This window comes from Cydia splendana, chromosome Z (genome assembly GCF_910591565.1).
Source record: "Cydia splendana chromosome Z, ilCydSple1.2, whole genome shotgun sequence".
Lineage (NCBI taxonomy): Eukaryota > Metazoa > Arthropoda > Insecta > Lepidoptera > Tortricidae > Cydia > Cydia splendana.
Window position 1 is genome coordinate 44,054,079 of NC_085987.1, and position 17,914 is coordinate 44,071,992.

The 17,914-nt window shown below is 41.1% G+C and overlaps 1 protein-coding gene and 1 long non-coding RNA gene across 2 annotated transcripts in view; one reads left to right on the forward strand and one right to left on the reverse strand.

The window, feature by feature from the left end:
• Nucleotides 1-17,914, reverse strand: part of LOC134804157 (uncharacterized) — a 460,972-nt gene that overhangs the window by 400,011 nt on the left and 43,047 nt on the right. The gene's annotated exons all lie outside the window — the stretch shown is intronic.
• The window catches only part of LOC134804033 (dynein axonemal heavy chain 5), a 33,751-nt gene that overhangs the window by 14,410 nt on the left and 1,427 nt on the right, over nucleotides 1-17,914 (forward strand). Inside the window, exons 13-31 of the mRNA XM_063776903.1 lie at nucleotides 216-388; nucleotides 2,102-2,257; nucleotides 3,023-3,233; nucleotides 3,799-3,993; nucleotides 4,486-4,782; nucleotides 5,266-5,384; nucleotides 5,782-6,143; nucleotides 6,460-7,446; nucleotides 7,527-8,019; nucleotides 8,097-8,739; nucleotides 8,848-9,642; nucleotides 9,759-10,007; nucleotides 10,091-11,659; nucleotides 11,877-12,045; nucleotides 12,461-12,613; nucleotides 12,824-13,799; nucleotides 14,624-14,780; nucleotides 16,879-17,031; nucleotides 17,388-17,520. Coding sequence (XP_063632973.1) covers nucleotides 216-388; nucleotides 2,102-2,257; nucleotides 3,023-3,233; nucleotides 3,799-3,993; nucleotides 4,486-4,782; nucleotides 5,266-5,384; nucleotides 5,782-6,143; nucleotides 6,460-7,446; nucleotides 7,527-8,019; nucleotides 8,097-8,739; nucleotides 8,848-9,642; nucleotides 9,759-10,007; nucleotides 10,091-11,659; nucleotides 11,877-12,045; nucleotides 12,461-12,613; nucleotides 12,824-13,799; nucleotides 14,624-14,780; nucleotides 16,879-17,031; nucleotides 17,388-17,520 — 7,990 coding nt within the window. The remainder of the gene's footprint in view (nucleotides 1-215; nucleotides 389-2,101; nucleotides 2,258-3,022; nucleotides 3,234-3,798; nucleotides 3,994-4,485; nucleotides 4,783-5,265; nucleotides 5,385-5,781; nucleotides 6,144-6,459; nucleotides 7,447-7,526; nucleotides 8,020-8,096; nucleotides 8,740-8,847; nucleotides 9,643-9,758; nucleotides 10,008-10,090; nucleotides 11,660-11,876; nucleotides 12,046-12,460; nucleotides 12,614-12,823; nucleotides 13,800-14,623; nucleotides 14,781-16,878; nucleotides 17,032-17,387; nucleotides 17,521-17,914) is intronic.

Below are 17,914 nucleotides of genomic sequence, written 5' to 3' on the forward strand. Positions count from 1 at the left end.
ACAAACCAAAATACCACTTTCATTTTGTAGCTTTTAGGTACATATAGCACTCGTAATACGAGATTGGACTATCTGGTCAAAAAGTACTTTTAAAAGTTACTACTTTCAACATTTTAAAAACATCTCCATGAATAGTTGCCGATGGTGATTGGGTAAGAAAAAACAAGTTAGCAACTCAGCATTAGGTATATGAACTTAACTTTTTCATCTCCCAGTGCCGACTCAATGTCAGAGCAGCCAGTGACTTCGAATGGCTGAAGCAATGCCGTTTCTACTTCAAAGAGGATGCCGACAAGACTTGGGTGTCGGTGACTGACGTCACGTTCATCTATCAGAACGAGTATCTTGGCTGTACAGATCGGCTTGTCATTACGCCGTTAACTGACAGGTATTTTTAATTTCGGGCTACATACATCTAACTGTGATTGTGAAGGCTTTTTCATATTGATGGCCATCTGCCTGATCCTATGCTAGTGCCATCTGAAAACTTCCCGATTTGTGTCAAAATATCGGATCGCCAATCGAAACTCAAATATGTATGGAAATAATCACTTACCTTTTCGCAGCATCTGTCATGATTTAACTTTTTATGTGGCGTTTGTCGATGTACGACTGTCTTGTTGGCTAGGTCTCCTAGTCTACCTGGTAACTGGCTGACCGAACGCTACTAAAAATCACGATTTTGTCCACGTGGTTAGATTTCGAATATTTTTCAAAATTACTTATTTACTTTTCCTGAATCATCATCTCAGCCATAAGACGTCCACTGCTGAACATAGGCCTCTCCCTTGGACCTCCATTCGCACCGGTTGGCAGCGACCCGCATCCAGCGTCCTCCGGCGACCTTAACAAGGTCGTCTGTCCATCTTGTGGGTGGACGCCCTACGCTGCGCTTGCTAGTCCGCGGTCTCCACTCGAGCACTTTTCGACCCCACCGGCCATCTTCTCTGCTTGCAATGTGGCCCGCCCATTGCCACTTCAGCTTGCTAATCCGGTGGGCTATGTCGGTGACTTTAGTTCGTCTACGGATCTCCTCATTTCTGATTCGATCACGCAGAGAAACTCCGAGCATAGCCCTCTCCATAGCTCGTTGAGCGACTTTGAGTTTTGAGATGAGGCCGATAGTGAAAGACCACGTTTCGGAGCCGTAAGTCATCACTGGTAACACACATTGATTAAAGACTTTCGTCTTGAGGCACTGAGGTATGTCGGACGAAAAGACATTACGTAGTTTCCCGAACGCTGCCCAACCGAGTTGGATTCGGCGGTTAACCTCTTTCTCGAAGTTGGACCTACCTAATTGGACTACTTGTCCTAGGTAGATGTACGAGTCAACAACTTCGAGTACCGAGTTCCCAACAGAGACTGGGATGGGTACAACATTGGCATTTGACATAAGTTTCGTCTTGTCCTTGTTCATTTTCAAGCCCACCCGTTGTGAAACTCGGTTGAGGTCATCGAGCATCATGCTGAGTTCCTCCATCGACTTTGCCATGACTACGATATCGTCGGCAAACCGAAGGTGAGTGATGTATTCGCCGTTGATATTGATGCCAAGTCCTTGGCATTCCAGGAGCTTGAAGGCGTCTTCCATTACGGCAGTAAACAGTTTCGGAGAGATAACGTCTCCCTGCCTTACGCCTCTTCGCAATGGAATCGCCTTCGTGCTCTGCTCCTGTACTCGGACCGACATGGTGGCGTTACTATACAAACACTTCAACACTTCGATATACCGATAGTCAATATGGCATCGCTGAAGAGACTCAAGCACCGCCCATGTTTCCACCGAATCGAAGGCTTTCTCATAGTCCACAAACAAAACTTCCGAATTCTATCTTTATCTGCTCTCATTAAGCCTTCTAACCGCTTGTTTGTTTAGTTTTCCGTCATTTCCATTGCTCTCAAGTATTTTCCATTTCCCTTGACATTGAAACACACTAGATACCTCTGGGGAGACAGTGTGGAAGCGGATCTGCGTCAGCTTCAAGCCAATAATTGGCAGGAAACTGCGCAGGTCCGTATAAGTGGCGTGCTCTCGTTTCGGAGCCCAAGACCCTCTTTGGGTCGCTGAGCCGTATTAGTTAGTTGAAACATGTTTCAGATGCTACATAACCCTAGCCCAAGCGCTGGCTATGAGCATGGGTGGCGCGCCCTGCGGCCCCGCCGGTACCGGCAAGACGGAGACCGTCAAGGACATGGGCAAGACCCTCGCAAAATACGTCGTCGTGTTCAACTGCTCCGATCAGATGGATTACAGGTTTTATAAACTTATTTGTGGTCTCTAGGGTTTCAGTTTTACCAAAAAGAATAGATAGTATAGAGGGGTCCTGTCATTGTAAATTTTGTAGTCACTGTAAATTTACTGCCATCTATCGACACATGACTAAAACTCAAAATGAAAACGTATAAAGTTATCAAAAAATGTATATATATGGATAAATGATTTTATTATTTTTATATCATTTTGATCCATGTTCATTCACTGATATCTATGTGTTAAAATTGATAAATATGAAACGGTGTCGTCACGCCATCTAGCCGAGGATAGGCTAAAGGTGTGTGCGGCATCTATTCGAGAATGACTTTTACTTGAATTCCGAGGCACGTTTTTTCCTTAGACTTTATTCGTCTTATACGAAGTTACATATGTCTTTGGTTTTACTAATCCGTCCTTGCCTTGGGTCCGGCCTTGGGTCCGAACCCCGCTTCCTATCAATAAGTTTCTTGAAAATGATTAACCAGTTTTTCCTCGTTTAAGACAGTGTAAGAAAACGCTACAATGAGGCCTTTCTGGGTTTGAAGGGCAGGAATCAGTCACCCAAACTACTTGCGCTAAATCTTACCATAGGTACAGTACGACTTTGACTATGGATCCCTGAAATCGTCACGCAACATAAACTATATTAACCAGCAATAGTTTCTATACCGTTGCTGTTGCCGTATGCCTCCATATTAGTGTTACTATATAGTTTTAATGAATCTGTACCTGTTTCTTTGTCATTACTTAGTTGTTTGTTGCCAGAGGCCTCGGCCGCATCTACAAAGGCCTCGCCCAGTCTGGTTCCTGGGGCTGCTTCGACGAGTTTAACCGCATAGAGCTGCCCGTACTGTCTGTAGCGGCGCAGCAAGTGGCTGTGGTGCTGGCTGCCAAGAAGGAGAAGAAGAAGACGTTTGTGTTCACTGATGGGGATACTTCGGAGATGTGCCCGGAGTTCGGGATCTTCATTACTATGGTGAGTTCATTTGTCATAACTGCATATTTTGGGTGCGTCAAATGTAGTGATAGTGACATTCTTAGCGCACGCTGTAGGGACGTGTTTTCTTTCACGGTCTATTACAACTCTATTTGCCTTCTCACTTCTGATCGCTTAACCACCTTTAACACACCCTATGCGTATTCGACGCTGTGAATGGTACCTTTTGGTACCTCACCTGGGTAAAGAGAAATCAACCATCAATCAGCGAGAAACTGATGATACTTGTACTTGTAGCATTCCATGCAACATGTCACACATGTCTAGTGGCTGTCACAACTAGATATTATGTCTTTACTTGTAGCATATTACGCCACTAGTATATCGAAGAGCCAAAGTCTACTGTTTTATTATACTTTTGCGGAGTACATTTACTTCAACTTTAGTGTTTCTTTGTCTAAAATCATTTGCAAATAGAACAGAGTTTGCATTTGTATTGTTCCGATCGAGTTAGAAACCACGCCAAACCAACTTTAGAAAAGAGCACAATTTGCTAGAATGATATTGAAAATTGAAAACTTGACAATTCCGTAACATTTTTCAGAATCCCGGTTACGCCGGTCGTAAGGAGTTACCAGAAAACTTGAAGATCCAGTTCCGTACAGTGGCCATGATGGTGCCAGACCGGCAGATCATCATCAGAGTGAAGCTGGCCTCCTGCGGCTTCTTGGAGAACATCACGCTCGCCAGGAAGTTCTACACGCTGTACAAGCTGTGTGAAGAACAGCTTACTAAGCAGGTAAGCCCTATATATGAAATACAGATATTGCAAGGCAATCCGTTTGTAGTTACTTACAGTTTGTAGTCAGGCGTCACTGTATCCTAATTGTATAAGCTGAAAAATGTTCACAGAAGTAAAACTTCTAAAATTTTAGGAAGTAGCATTGAAAGTTCGCACATCATGCTTGAACGCTCCAGGTAAGTCCTTTGGTCTTCGCTGTTTTCTTTCAAACCGAAACATTCCAACTATTACCTAAACATATCAAACTAACGATTTCACATAAAAGACTTCATGTGTAAACTCGACCAATAATGTTAAACTTACGGATGATATTTATTCTTTAGAAATGTCTGAGTTGTTAAAGATTTGACTATGGTTTAAAATCAAACCAATGAAAGTCATCATTTAGACCGATAATCGCCTTCTCAGCGTTTCCAGAAATGTGAAAACAGAAAGGATCGTCAAACAACATTGCTGGAATGCTGCAGTGACGTCATTGAACGCTTTCAGGTCCACTATGACTTCGGCCTCCGCAACATCCTCTCAGTCCTCCGGACCCTCGGGGCAGTCAAACGCGTCAACTCCAAAGACAACGAGAGCACCATCGTCATGCGCGTGCTCCGGGACATGAATCTCTCGAAGCTGATAGACGAGGATGAACCGCTCTTTATATCACTGGTCGCAGATTTGTTCCCTAACCAGGCGCTGGAGAAAACTACCTATCCCGAGTTGGAAGAAGCCATCAGGAAACAGGTCGACGAGACGGGGCTTATCTGCCATCCGCCGTGGATTCTCAAGATTATCCAGGTCAGTAGGTTTGACATGTGACATGCTTGCGACATGCCCCGACCACAAAGCACGTCCAAGGACACATTTATATAATCCTCCCAAAAGGATCAGTGGAGTCTAAAGCACTTTCTAATCTCTATAACGATCATTGGTGAAAACTAAAACAACCACTTATGTTATGACAAAAGCTTGCCTTGAGAAACTTTACAACGAACGGTCGTGACCAAACTTGCATCCGTAGACAAGATTCTATATTATTTTAAATTGTAATTTTAAAAATTTTAATTTTTGGTTTTAACAGATTTTGTACTTTTAACTTTTAACTTCTTTTTTACACTTTTGTCATTTTAAAATTTATAGGTAATATTTGTTTTATATGGGTGCTTGCCTGAAATAAAATCAATTTATTTTTATTTTATTTTATTTTATTTTTATTATACGTTTTAAATAGAAATCATTCATCAAAATATAGATAACATTTTATAAATTTTCTGTTTTCAGCTGTACGAGACGCAGCGTGTGCGTCACGGTATCATGACACTGGGGCCGCCCGGTGCCGGCAAGACGACATGCATACACACCCTCATGAACGCTCTTACTGAGACTGAGAACCCGCACAGGTCAGTAATGTATGACGAAGCGTATACGTCATAGCATCGTAAAATGACGTGAATATGCATACACACCCTCTTGAACGCATTTACTGAAACTGAGAGGACACACACGTAACGTATGATGTAAGAAAAATGTCACAGGATATCAGCAGAGACTATTCTCTTAACAATAGTTGTTCACGTATAATAGTTTATATCATCTCCAGTCTTATCTAAAGAAGTCATCTTTTCATTAAAACCCAAGTGGTGGTGTGGTAACATTTTCTCGTAGACGTTTTGTAACCTAAGTTAGGTACACGTCACACGGTAGTGCGGAGTGCGAAATATGGAGTCACGTCACGTTCTATATCTGTCTCCCCTAAGGAGAAACATGTACGAAAGTATACTTCTCTTTTATTTCCAGGGAAATGCGTATGAACCCTAAAGCCATCACCGCCGCCCAGATGTTCGGCCGTCTCGACGTAGCCACCAACGACTGGACCGACGGCATCTTCTCAGCCCTATGGCGTAAGACCCTCAAGATGAAAGAAGGTGAACACGTCTGGCTGGTCCTTGATGGACCTGTGGACAGCATATGGATTGAGAACCTGAATTCCGTGCTGGATGATAATAAAACCTTGACATTGGCTAATGGTGATCGCCTGACCATGTCACCGACTTCTAAGATTCTGTTTGAGCCGGAGAATATTGATAATGCATCGCCTGCTACTGTGTCGAGGAATGGTATGGTGTATATGAGTGCTTCGGGGCTGGACTGGGATCCAGGTAATCTGACATTTCACTTGTATGTTGAATCAATTTTAACTAAAATTGTTATAATTTATTGTTCCTCTGCACAAATGTGCAAGTTAAAGATAGTTTTCAAACATTTACAAGAAACGGTTGAACGAATTGTTTCCATTTTGGAAAACGAAAGTGTAATTTCCCATATTGAAAATACTGTGAAGTCTCCAAAATTATTCCATGTTTTGTAATTATGGAAACTATCCGATAGCACACTAGTAGTTTTATGTTTATTACCTAAGTACGTACCTACTTTTCGTTTTTTTGTATACCTTAAGGGAAAACTTTTATATTTTAGTTCTCCGTGCCTGGCTCAAGACGCGCTCAGAGAGAGAATTAGAAATATTTAGCACGCTTTTTGATCAGACATTTCCAAATGTATACACGTGGTGTACTCAAAATCTGATCTTCAGCATGAGGGTACTTCAAAGTAATATCATACTGCAAATGCTCAGTCTCTTGGAGGGACTTGTTCCTCCACAGATAGAGGAAACTGAAGACCCGTCCGCAAGCAAATCAGTTAACGGTGACATTGACGATGAAGAGGAAAAAGAGAAAACTGAAGAGATCATACTCTTCACACCAGAACACTTGCACAAAGTATACGTATTCACATTAGTCTGGGGATTTGGTTCCCTTCTAGAAACCAAAGACAGAATACGATACGATGCGTTCTTAAAAGAGAATTTTGCGGAAATTTTAGACTTACCAAAACACCCTAATAATAAACCCTCGATAGTTTTCGACTTTTATGTAAAACACCCTGGCAAATGGGAACTCTGGGACGATTTAGTGACAAATTACCAATACCCGGACTCAGCGTCACCAGATTATGCTAGTATTCTGGTCCCGATAGTAGACAACGTAAGAATAAACTACCTCATTCACTGCATAGCTAAACAAGGCAAAGCTGTGCTGTTAATTGGAGAACAAGGCACTGCAAAGACTGTCATGATGAAAGCCTACATGAAAAATACAAATCCAGAGCAGTTCATGGGTCGCTCTTTCAATTTCTCTTCAGCGACTAGTCCTTATCAGTTCCAAAAGACTATTGAAAGTTACGTTGAAAAACGTAGTGGTATGACATTTGGACCACCGGGGGGTAAGAAGATGTTAGTGTTTATCGACGACATAAATTTACCACAGATCAATGAGTGGGGTGATCAAATAACAAATGAAATTGTTAGGCAGACCATGAGTATGAATGGATTCTACAGTCTGGAGAAGCCTGGAGACTTTACCACGGTTATTGACATACAGTTCCTTGGTGCTATGGGACAACCAGGTAATTTTATTTATTGTTTTATTGCTTGTTACATTTCTTTGCATCAGTTGGACTTGCTAAATCAAAATTATATGTTTCAGGTGGTGGTAGGAACGACATACCGTCTCGTTTGAAACGCCAGTTCGCAATATTCAACTGTCCTTTGCCTAATGACGATTCGATTGACAAAATTTTCAAAGTTATTGGTGAAGGTCATTACAACGCCAAGCGAGGATTTACTGTAGAAGTCCGCAACCTTATTAAAAAAGTGATTCCATTGACCAGAGAGCTGTGGATGAGAACGAGACTGAATCTTCTACCGACGCCGGCTAAGTTTCACTACGTGTTTTCTCTTCGAGATTTGTCTAGAGTGTGGCAGGGCATGGTTGGAACCTTACCTACTGTTATTGAATCAGAAAAATGTTTAATGCTGCTGTGGAAACATGAGTGTTCTAGAGTTTTCTCCGACAGATTCACACATCAAGTTGATAAAGACTGGTTTAACAAAGCTTTGTATGATACATCAGACGAAATATTAGGTGTGGAATACAAAAAGATGATGGAAAGTGAGCCTGTCTTTGTAGATTTTATGAGGTAAATCAATTTTCTAATAATTATTCATCATCAAGTAAAGTTTAAAAGCTACTTTATATCAATAAATTGTTTTTTAGGGATGCACCGGAACCGACTGGTGAAGAAGGCGAAGATGCCGACATGGAGTTACCAAAAGTGTATGAACCCGTGTTTGAGTACAGTGAGCTCCGAGAAAGATTGGAGATGTTCCTGTCCCAGTTCAATGAAATGGTCCGCGGGTCGGGCATGGATTTAGTTTTTTTCCCCGATGCTATGCTCCATCTTGTGAAGATATCTAGGGTGATACGACATCCAAGAGGCAATGTGATGCTTGTTGGAGTAGGGGGTTCTGGAAAACAATCCTTGACGAAGCTATCTACTTTTATAGCTGGATACCGGTCTTTTCAAATCGCACTTACTAGATCGTACAATGTTGGTAACTTCCTTGAAGATTTGAAGCTACTTTATAGATCGTGCGGTGTTCAAGGCAAAGGAACAACATTCATCTTTACGGATTTGGATATAAAGGAAGAAGGATTCCTGGAATATTTGAACAATATTCTATCATCCGGTGTTATATCTAATTTGTTCACTAAAGACGAGCAGCAAGAAATTATTTCGGAACTCACGCCGATTATGAAACGGGAAAATCAAAAGAGAACTCTCAACAATGAATTAGTAATGGAGTACTTTTTAAACAGGACATGCCAAAACCTGCATGTCGTATTATGTTTTTCACCGGTAAGTAAGAATTTAATGTAAATATGAGTTCCTTTTATCTATAGATATTCATTTCCGTACTTGCGTATAATATTAGTTAGGTATAATAAAATTGCTAATGGGTTTCAGGTTAGCGAAGCCTTTAGATACCGCGCACTTCGCTTCCCAGCTCTTATCTCCGGCTGCACCATAGACTGGTTCCAACCTTGGCCAAAGGATGCCCTTGTTTCTGTCGCCGACCACTTTTTAACAGAGTTTGAAATCGAATGTACAAAAGAAGTCAAAAAAGAGCTCGTCACCGTATTAGGAACCATTCAAGACGTCGTGTCGCAAGTGTCTGCAGAATATTTCCAAAGATTCCGCCGATCATCACATGTTACTCCTAAATCGTATCTAAATTTTATTGGAGGATACAAAACAATTTATCAAATGAAGCAAAAAGAGCTGGGAGATGGTGCATTACGCATGGACACTGGATTAGAAAAACTTCGTGAAGCATCGATATCCGTTGAAGTTCTAAAAAAAGATTTGGCAGTAATGGAACAGGATTTAGCATTGGCTTCTGAAAAAGCAGATCGTGTCCTCACTGAAGTCACAGAAAGAGCAATGCAAGCCGAAATAGTAAAGAATCAGGTTCAAATAGTGAAAGAAAAGGCAGAAGCCCTCGTAGCTTATATAGCTGAAGAAAAATTAAAAGCGGAAATTAAACTGGAGGCAGCTAAACCGGCGTTAGAAGAAGCTGAAGCTGCTCTTAACACTATAAAGCCAGCACATATTGCCACGGTCAGAAAATTGGGTAGGCCACCGCATCTTATTATGAGGATCATGGATTGCGTATTGATATTGTTTCAGAGAAGATTACACCCGCTCATTCCCGATGTGGCTGCACCATGTCCAAAGCCTTCATGGGCAGAGTCTCTCAAGGTAAAAGGCTAATAATATTCCCTATTTACTATTGCGTGAAGTAGTACGACTTGTGTTTGAAACTACATATTAGAAGGATGTATATGAATATTACATATAATATTTTATATTTTCAGATGATGGCCAGTACTACTTTCCTTCTACAACTCCAGAATTATCCTAAAGACATTATAAACAATGAGATGGTTGAACATTTGGTACCTTATTTCGAGATGGAGGATTACAACATGGACACGGCCAAGAGAGTCTGCGGTGACGTCGCCGGGTTGTTGTCGTGGACAAAGGCTATGGCGTTCTTCCATAGTGTCAACAAGGAAGTACTGCCTTTGAAAGCTAATCTGCTGCTTCAGGAAGCAAGATTAAAGGTAATAAATTGGCAAACCTACTTTCTTTTCCGACACCCCCTTCCCATTTTTCCCGTTTATAAATTATATCTATACTTTTTCAGCTTGCAATGGAAGATTTGGCTTCCGCAGAAAGACAACTAGAGGAACGTGAAATGTCTCTTCGAAAAGTCAAAGAACAATATGAATCTGCTGTCTCTGAGAAACAGCAGTTGACGGACGCTGCTAACGTTTGCTTACGAAAAATGACTGCCGCTACTGCACTGATTAATGGATTAGGCGGAGAAAAGATCAGATGGACGCAACAGAGTAAGGATTTCAAAGAACAGTTGGGAAGATTGGTAGGTGATGTCGTCCTAGCGACAGGATTCCTTTCGTACTGCGGCCCTTACAATCAGGAATTTAGGAACAATTTACTAAATAACTGGATGGGGATATTAAAGAACAAACAGATACCTTTGACAGATAACTTAAATATAACTAATATGCTGGTTGAAAATGCTACAATATCTGAATGGACGCTGCAAGGCTTACCAAACGATGATTTATCAGTGCAGAATGCTCTTATTGTTACTAAATCTAGCTCTTACCCTTTATTAGTCGATCCACAGAGTCAGGGTAAGAACTGGATAAAAAACAAAGAAAGTACAAATGAATTACAAATTACTTCACTCAACCACAAGTATTTCAGAACGCATCTAGAGGACAGTCTGTCGCTAGGAAGACCACTGCTTATAGAAGATGTCGGCGTAGAGCTAGATCCAGTTATTGACAATGTGTTAGAGAAGAACTTTATTAAATCGGGTTCAATAGAAAAAGTAATCGTCGGTGATAAGGAATGCGATGTTATGCCTGGCTTTATGCTATATATAACAACAAAATTACCTAATCCCGCATATTCTCCTGAAATAAGTGCTAAATCATCGATAATTGATTTCACTGTTACTATGCGAGGTTTAGAAGATCAACTGTTAGGTCGTGTGATTTTAATGGAGAAATCAGATTTAGAAGAAGAAAGAGTGGCGCTGTTCGAATCCGTAATGAAGAATCAGCGCAGCATGAAAGAATTGGAAAGCAATCTGCTTTGCCGACTCACATCATCTGAAGGCTCATTAGTCGATGACGAAGCCTTGATCCAAGTCTTGCAAGTAACTAAAACGACAGCAGAAGAAGTCAATGAAAAACTAAAAGTAGCAGAAGTCACAGAAAAGAAAATTATAAAAGCTCGTGAAGAGTTTAGAGCAGTTGCAGCAAGGGGCTCGATATTGTATTTCTTAATAGTAGAAATGAGCAATGTAAACATCATGTATCAGAACTCGTTAAAACAATTTTTGACAATATTCGACAATTCAATAACGAAGTCTACTAAAACCAATGTGACTGAGGAGCGTATTAATATAATACTGAAATACCTTACACATGAAGTATGGGCATTTACATTGCGAAGCTTGTATGAACGTCACAAGGCTCTGTTCACGTTGATGCTGGCAATGAAAATCGATTGTCACCGTCAATTAATTTCTCACGACGAATTCACGGCGTTTGTGAAAGGAGGTGCGTCATTGGATTTAAATGCAGTGACTCCGAAGCCTTTCAGATGGATTCTGGATATAACATGGCTGAATCTGGTGGAGATTAGTAAATTGAAGACTTTCTCTGACGTATTGCAAAAGGTGTGTGTGTCTGGAAAGAATAATTATAGGTAATTTAAGAGAACATCGTTAGATCTAGAATTTTGTATGGGTAATCTATCGGGTTAACTTTAGCAACGAGGGCTTTTCTCTTATATTTACTTTGAGAGGAGGCCTGGAGTGGGACACATATAGGTTGATGATGATGTTGTTGATGATGATGATTACAAGAACTTTATTATTTTATCACCTATTTTAGATCTCATCTAACGAGAAAGAGTGGCGAGTCTGGTATGAAAAGGCGAAGCCAGAAGAAGAAACTATTCCCAGTGGTTACAACGACAGCCTCGATGTGTTCCGTAAGCTGCTGCTTATCCGCTCGTGGAGCCCTGATCGAACCCTGTCGCAGGCTAGGAAGTATATTGTCGGTAAGTAGAAGAGGATGGACTTCCTCTAACAGAGTCAGCTTTTCGGGCAAATCATTTCACCATTTTATAACCTTTAGCGGCTCACCATAAAAAAATCAGTACATTTTGAATTAATATTGTTAGAAAATAGGATTCGATTTGTTGTTTTAAAATCGAAACAAATTCAGTTCTTTTATTTAATACTAATACGTATTAGGACTGTGGGACGCGAGAGAATATTACAAAAGCCCTTGTTTACTGTATGTAATATTCCTGTATATAATGAACGTGATTGCCATAAGTACTAATGCCATAAATTAAATTGAATTTTAACCCTTGCTCTAGTTTGACTTGATACATTTGAGTAAAACTAAAAGGTTTTGTATTTTTTGGATGCTTATTTGAAGTTATTTGTATTATTTACACTGTATTCTAGATTCCCTCGGCCCGGAGTACGGCGAGGGCTGCATTTTGAATCTTGAAGCGACCTGGGAAGAATCAGAACCACGTACACCACTCATTTGCATCCTGTCTATTGGCTCTGATCCCTCCGCGCAGATCGCATCACTGGCCAAGTCAAAGGAAATTCGTAAGAATGTTGGCTTAGCTATAATATTCTAGCTAGAATAAGATCCATCCAAATCCAGACAACCAAGCCCCTAACGTCTCATTCTCTCTCTTTATATCTGCGTTTTTAAACGAGCTATCAGTCTTTCATTAATAGACACATTTCATCTCCACAATTATATAAAAACATTTTGCGGTCCTACGTTGCTTATAAAAACTTCTCCTCTTCCAGAAATAAAAGCCGTATCGATGGGTCAGGGTCAAGAAATCGTCGCAAGAAAAATGATATCAGACTCAATGAACGAAGGAGGCTGGGTACTCCTACAAAATATCCACTTGTCCCTTCCATTCTGTGTAGAAGCCATGGATGCTTTAATAGAAACTGAACATGTACAGGAATCTTTTAGGCTGTGGCTCACAACTGAAGTCCACACGGAGTTCCCGATAGGTCTACTACAAATGGCCATTAAATTCACCAATGAACCTCCGCAAGGCATCAGAGCTAGCATGAAAAGAACTTACCAAAACATCACTCAAGATACGTTAGATTACTCATCTTTATCCCAATGGCCACCGCTGTTATATGCAGTTGCTTTCCTACACACTATCGTGCAAGAACGACGAAAGTTCGGGCCTCTAGGATGGAATATTCCCTACGAGTTCAATCAAGCCGATTACGCAGCCAGCGTGCAGTTTATACAAAACCATCTCGACGATATCGACCCTAAAAAAGGTATATCTTGGCCAACAATCTGTTACATGCTTGGGGAAGTCCAATATGGCGGTCGTGTCACAGATGACTTCGACAAACGCCTTTTGACAACTTTCACAAACGTGTGGTTCTGTGATGTACTGCTACGACCGGGTTTTGAATTCTATAAGGGTTACAAAGTGCCTCAGACAAGGAATCTCTCCGGCTATATTGATTATATCAATCAGCTTCCATTGACTGATACTCCCGAAGTATTCGGTCTTCACGGGAACGCTGACATTACGTATCAGATCAATAGTGCTAAAGATATACTGGACACAATATTGAGCGTGCAACCGAAAGAAGGTGGCAGCCAAGGTGGCGAGACAAGAGAAAGTATCGTGTACAGGCTAGCTGAAGACATGTTGGAAAAATTACCAAAACAATACGTGAGTTTTGAAGTTAGAGAAGCTTTGGTGAAAATGGGGGCTTTTTTGCCAATGAATATCTTTTTAAGGTAAGTCTGAGCCGGTCAAAGTGTTGTCAACCAGCATTTTATTTCAAATATTTCACTTTTTTAAACACTAATGGTTTTTAACTGTTGTGGCAGCAATTTATGTTTACGCTGTACTTTTATCTCAGGTCAGGTCTTCATTCCCGAATAAGTGAAATTAATGTAACTATAAGCCTAATTAAATAAAGCCTAATTAATAACCCTGTTCAAAACGTATTGTCAAACCTTATACACGTGCAACCTGTGGAGTCACTATACACCAAAAAAGCCTACAGTGCTCTGCGCGTCCAATACAATAACGCCTTCAGGGGGTTGTTGGGGCTGCCCTGGCGCTGCAGCGCGTCAGGAATATTCGCCGCATGGAGAACCGACGGTTTCCAAGCCGTGCTGTGCAAGCGGGTGGCGTCCCTGGGCAAGCGCGTGCGGGGCAATGCCAACACTCTCCTGAAGGTGATCGCTGAGAGGATGGACAGCCCTATCCTAGCGCACTGGATGTCCTTGCATGTCAATTGTAATTATAATTATACTTTCTACTAACACACCTAATATAACTTATTAGTTTATTACTTTTTACTAACATAATATGGATATATTTGTATCCGAAATAAATGCTTTCATTTCATTTCATTTCATAAGACCAATCGATTTCCCTTCCTTTTTTGGGTGATCCAGGTGTTAATGTCTGGTTAGATAATTTAATCAAGTCACCTAACCTAAAAAACAATTAATCAAACAATCACGTAGCGATATCGTCTGATGCCAAAGCGTAATGTCATTTATTTTTATGCCATTACATAAGTTGAGCTAAAATAATTAATAACTTTCAGACAAGAGATCGACCGCATCCAGCGTGTGATCAAGTCAGTGCAGTCAACTCTGTGCAACCTAAAGCTAGCCATCGACGGGACCATAGTGATGAGTCAGGGGCTGCGCGAGAGTCTCGACGCTATGTATGATGCGAGGATACCGCAGAATTGGCTCAAGGTATATCAAATATTGCTGGATGTGTCTGCGGTTGACGGCCAGTATAGATGAGTCAAAGCAGTGACGGTCTTTCGAATGATCCATGGAAAATGGCGGATCGTGCTAAAGACATTTTTTTTTATTTTTTGCATTCAGCTGTTTAATGTATAATTTAGATAGCATATTATGCAGTGAATGGCAAGTTGACGGGTGCAGTCTTTAATGAAGAATTCTTCTGGAAATGCGAGTACCAATTCTTGGACATCATTCGGCAGTTCGTGGTCTCGGCCGCCATTACGCTTTGTACTGCTGCTCCGGCTATCCTCCAGTGCATCGTAAAGGCCTATCACCGTACATCATGCGTTAATACTTTGTATTGTGAAATATTTTACTTGTAATCTACATTTACTGTATTTTGGCAAGGGCCCATGAGGCTGCCACTTCTCCAATAAATAATAATAATAAAGCAGTGACAAGCGAAACAGTCTTTCAAGACCTATTACGATGTTAATTTCTTATTTGTAAACGCATGGAATGACCATATCAAGTATACCAACCTTCGAGCAACACCGGCTTCCGACACATCGGAAGGGAGGGGCCCAAGCGATATCTCACCGTACAAATCTTACTGCCATTTTTCGCGGGGGGAAAGGTGCACACAGTCGCACTTCTCACACACTTACATACAAAATCCAATCTGTAATGACGACACAAATACATAGAAAATGACGTCAAAGACAAATCTTGCAAACCTCGATCTCTTTTTGTGTACGGACGAGTGACAAGTGTCACAACACGCACACTAACACATTTTCGTTGAAGTATATTATTGTATTCTGAGCTTCGAGCAACACGGAAGGGAGGCGGCATTCGCACTATTTCCCCTCTGCCGAGGTACAAGATTAGCGCGTCAATCTAATCTAGCGCGGGTAATAAAACTAGTTGCACTTGGATTTTTCACTAGACCGAGTCCAGACGCGCGCGTGAACACTGCTGCACAAAAATGCCTGTTTGCTCGGTTTTTTGTTATAAAAAGAGGTCGGGGACATCAAATTTACAAAAGAAAGTGTTACATTTCACATGTAATATTTTTTTTTACATATCATACGTTTAATTACATTCAAACACAATTATTATATTTTACTCTCATGTAATTGTTGGATTTATCGATTTTGCTCGCTCAGTACAAATTGCGGATCGGTCGAGCGACAAATCCGACTTCTCATCTCTCAGAATACAATAACATACTTCAACGAAAATGTGTTAATGTGCGTGTTGTGACACTTGTCACTCGTCCGTACACAAAAAGAGATCGAGGTTTGCAAGATTTGTCTTTGACGTGTGTCATTTTCTATGTATTTGTGTCGTCATTACAGATTGGATTTTGTATGTAAGTGTGTGAGAAGTGCGACTGTGTGCACCTTTCCCCCCGCGAAAAATGGCAGAAAGATTTGTACGGTGAGATACCGCTTGGGCCCCTCCCTTCCGATGTGTCGGAAGCCGGTGTTGCTCGAAGATTCTGAGAGATGAGAAGTCGGATTTGTCGCTCGACCGATCCGCAATTTGTACTGAGCGAGCAAAATCAATAAATCCAACAATTACATGAGACTAAAATATAATAATTGTGTTTGAATGTAATTAAACGTATGATATGTAAAAAAAATATTACATGCGAAATGTAACACTTTCTTTTTGTGAATTCGATGTCCCCGACCGACCAAACAGACCGAGCAAACAGGCATTTTTGTGCAGCAGTGTTCACGCGCGCTTCTGGACTCGGTCTAGTGAAAAATCCAAGTGCAACTAGTTTTATTACCCGCGCTAGATTAGATTGACGCGCTAATCTTGTACCTCGGCAGAGGGGAAATAGTGCGAATGCCGCCTCCCTTCCGTGTTGCTCGAAGATACCAACATACCCAACATTACCAACAAGTCACCATAATTCATTTTGAGCTTTTTTAATTGGTAAATATTACCGAATGGGATACTGAGATAGTTCTCGACGAAATTAGGTTACAAGTTGAGAGTGTTGAGACTAAAGTGCCGGCTTGTTACGAGCGAGTGTTAAAGTTATTATAATATATTTTTTATTATTTTCATCATATACTTTTTATTATAGGTATCATGGGAGTCAGCAACGCTAGGTTTCTGGTACACAGAGTTATTGGAGCGAGAGCATCAGTACCGCGTGTGGCTGCGTAACGGCCGCCCCACCGCTTTCTGGATGACTGGCTTCTTTAACCCTCAGGGGTTCCTCACCGCTATGAGACAGGTAGAGAACATATTTTACGAGAACAACTCCACGTTATCGTGAAATTTTGACACCCTTACGTTTTTGACATCTTAACCATATTCATTCGTAGTAAACTAGCTATAAATTTCGACCTTAACCAGTTACCAATTGGAAATATTTCCACTTAGAGTCTGTGCGGAAAGAGAAGAGTCGTGGAATGTATGGGGCCCAATACATTCCACGACTCTTCTCTTTCCGGACAGACTGCGAAATAGGAGTTCTAATTTTAATCTGGTAACTGGTAAAACAAAATCATAGTTTGAAAGCTTTAGTGCGAACTCAAACACAACAGTTTTCCATTTCAAAACGGAATAATCGAAAATTTCATTTGGCAGGAGGTAACCCGAAGTCACAAAGGGTGGGCGCTAGACTCCGTGGTGCTACAGAACCACATCACAAAGCTCAACCGAGAGGACGTCCACGAGGGCCCGGCCGAAGGTGTTTACGTACACGGACTGTTTCTTGAAGGTATACGAGTAATTGATGTTTGACTATTAAAGTTTTTAGGTTAAATTCCATCAAAATTACTCAAATTTCGTAAGCAAAAGAAACAAGCTCGTCATAGTCGTCTACGGAAGCTGCCATTCTTAGTTTGAAGCACACTGTCAGGTATTACACCGACCGGGATACGCCAATTTATGCTTGTTTTATGGATCTTTCGAAAGCTTTCGACACAATTTCGTATGACATACTTTGGCGTAAACTGGAAGGAATAGGGCTACCACCGGAGTTAATTTCACTAATTAAGTACTGGTACTTACACCAGGAAAATCGAGTGAGATGGGCAGGAGAGCTGTCGGACCCATGTGGGATGGACTGCGGAGTAAGGCAAGGGGGGTTGAGCTCGCCTTTACTCTTCAGT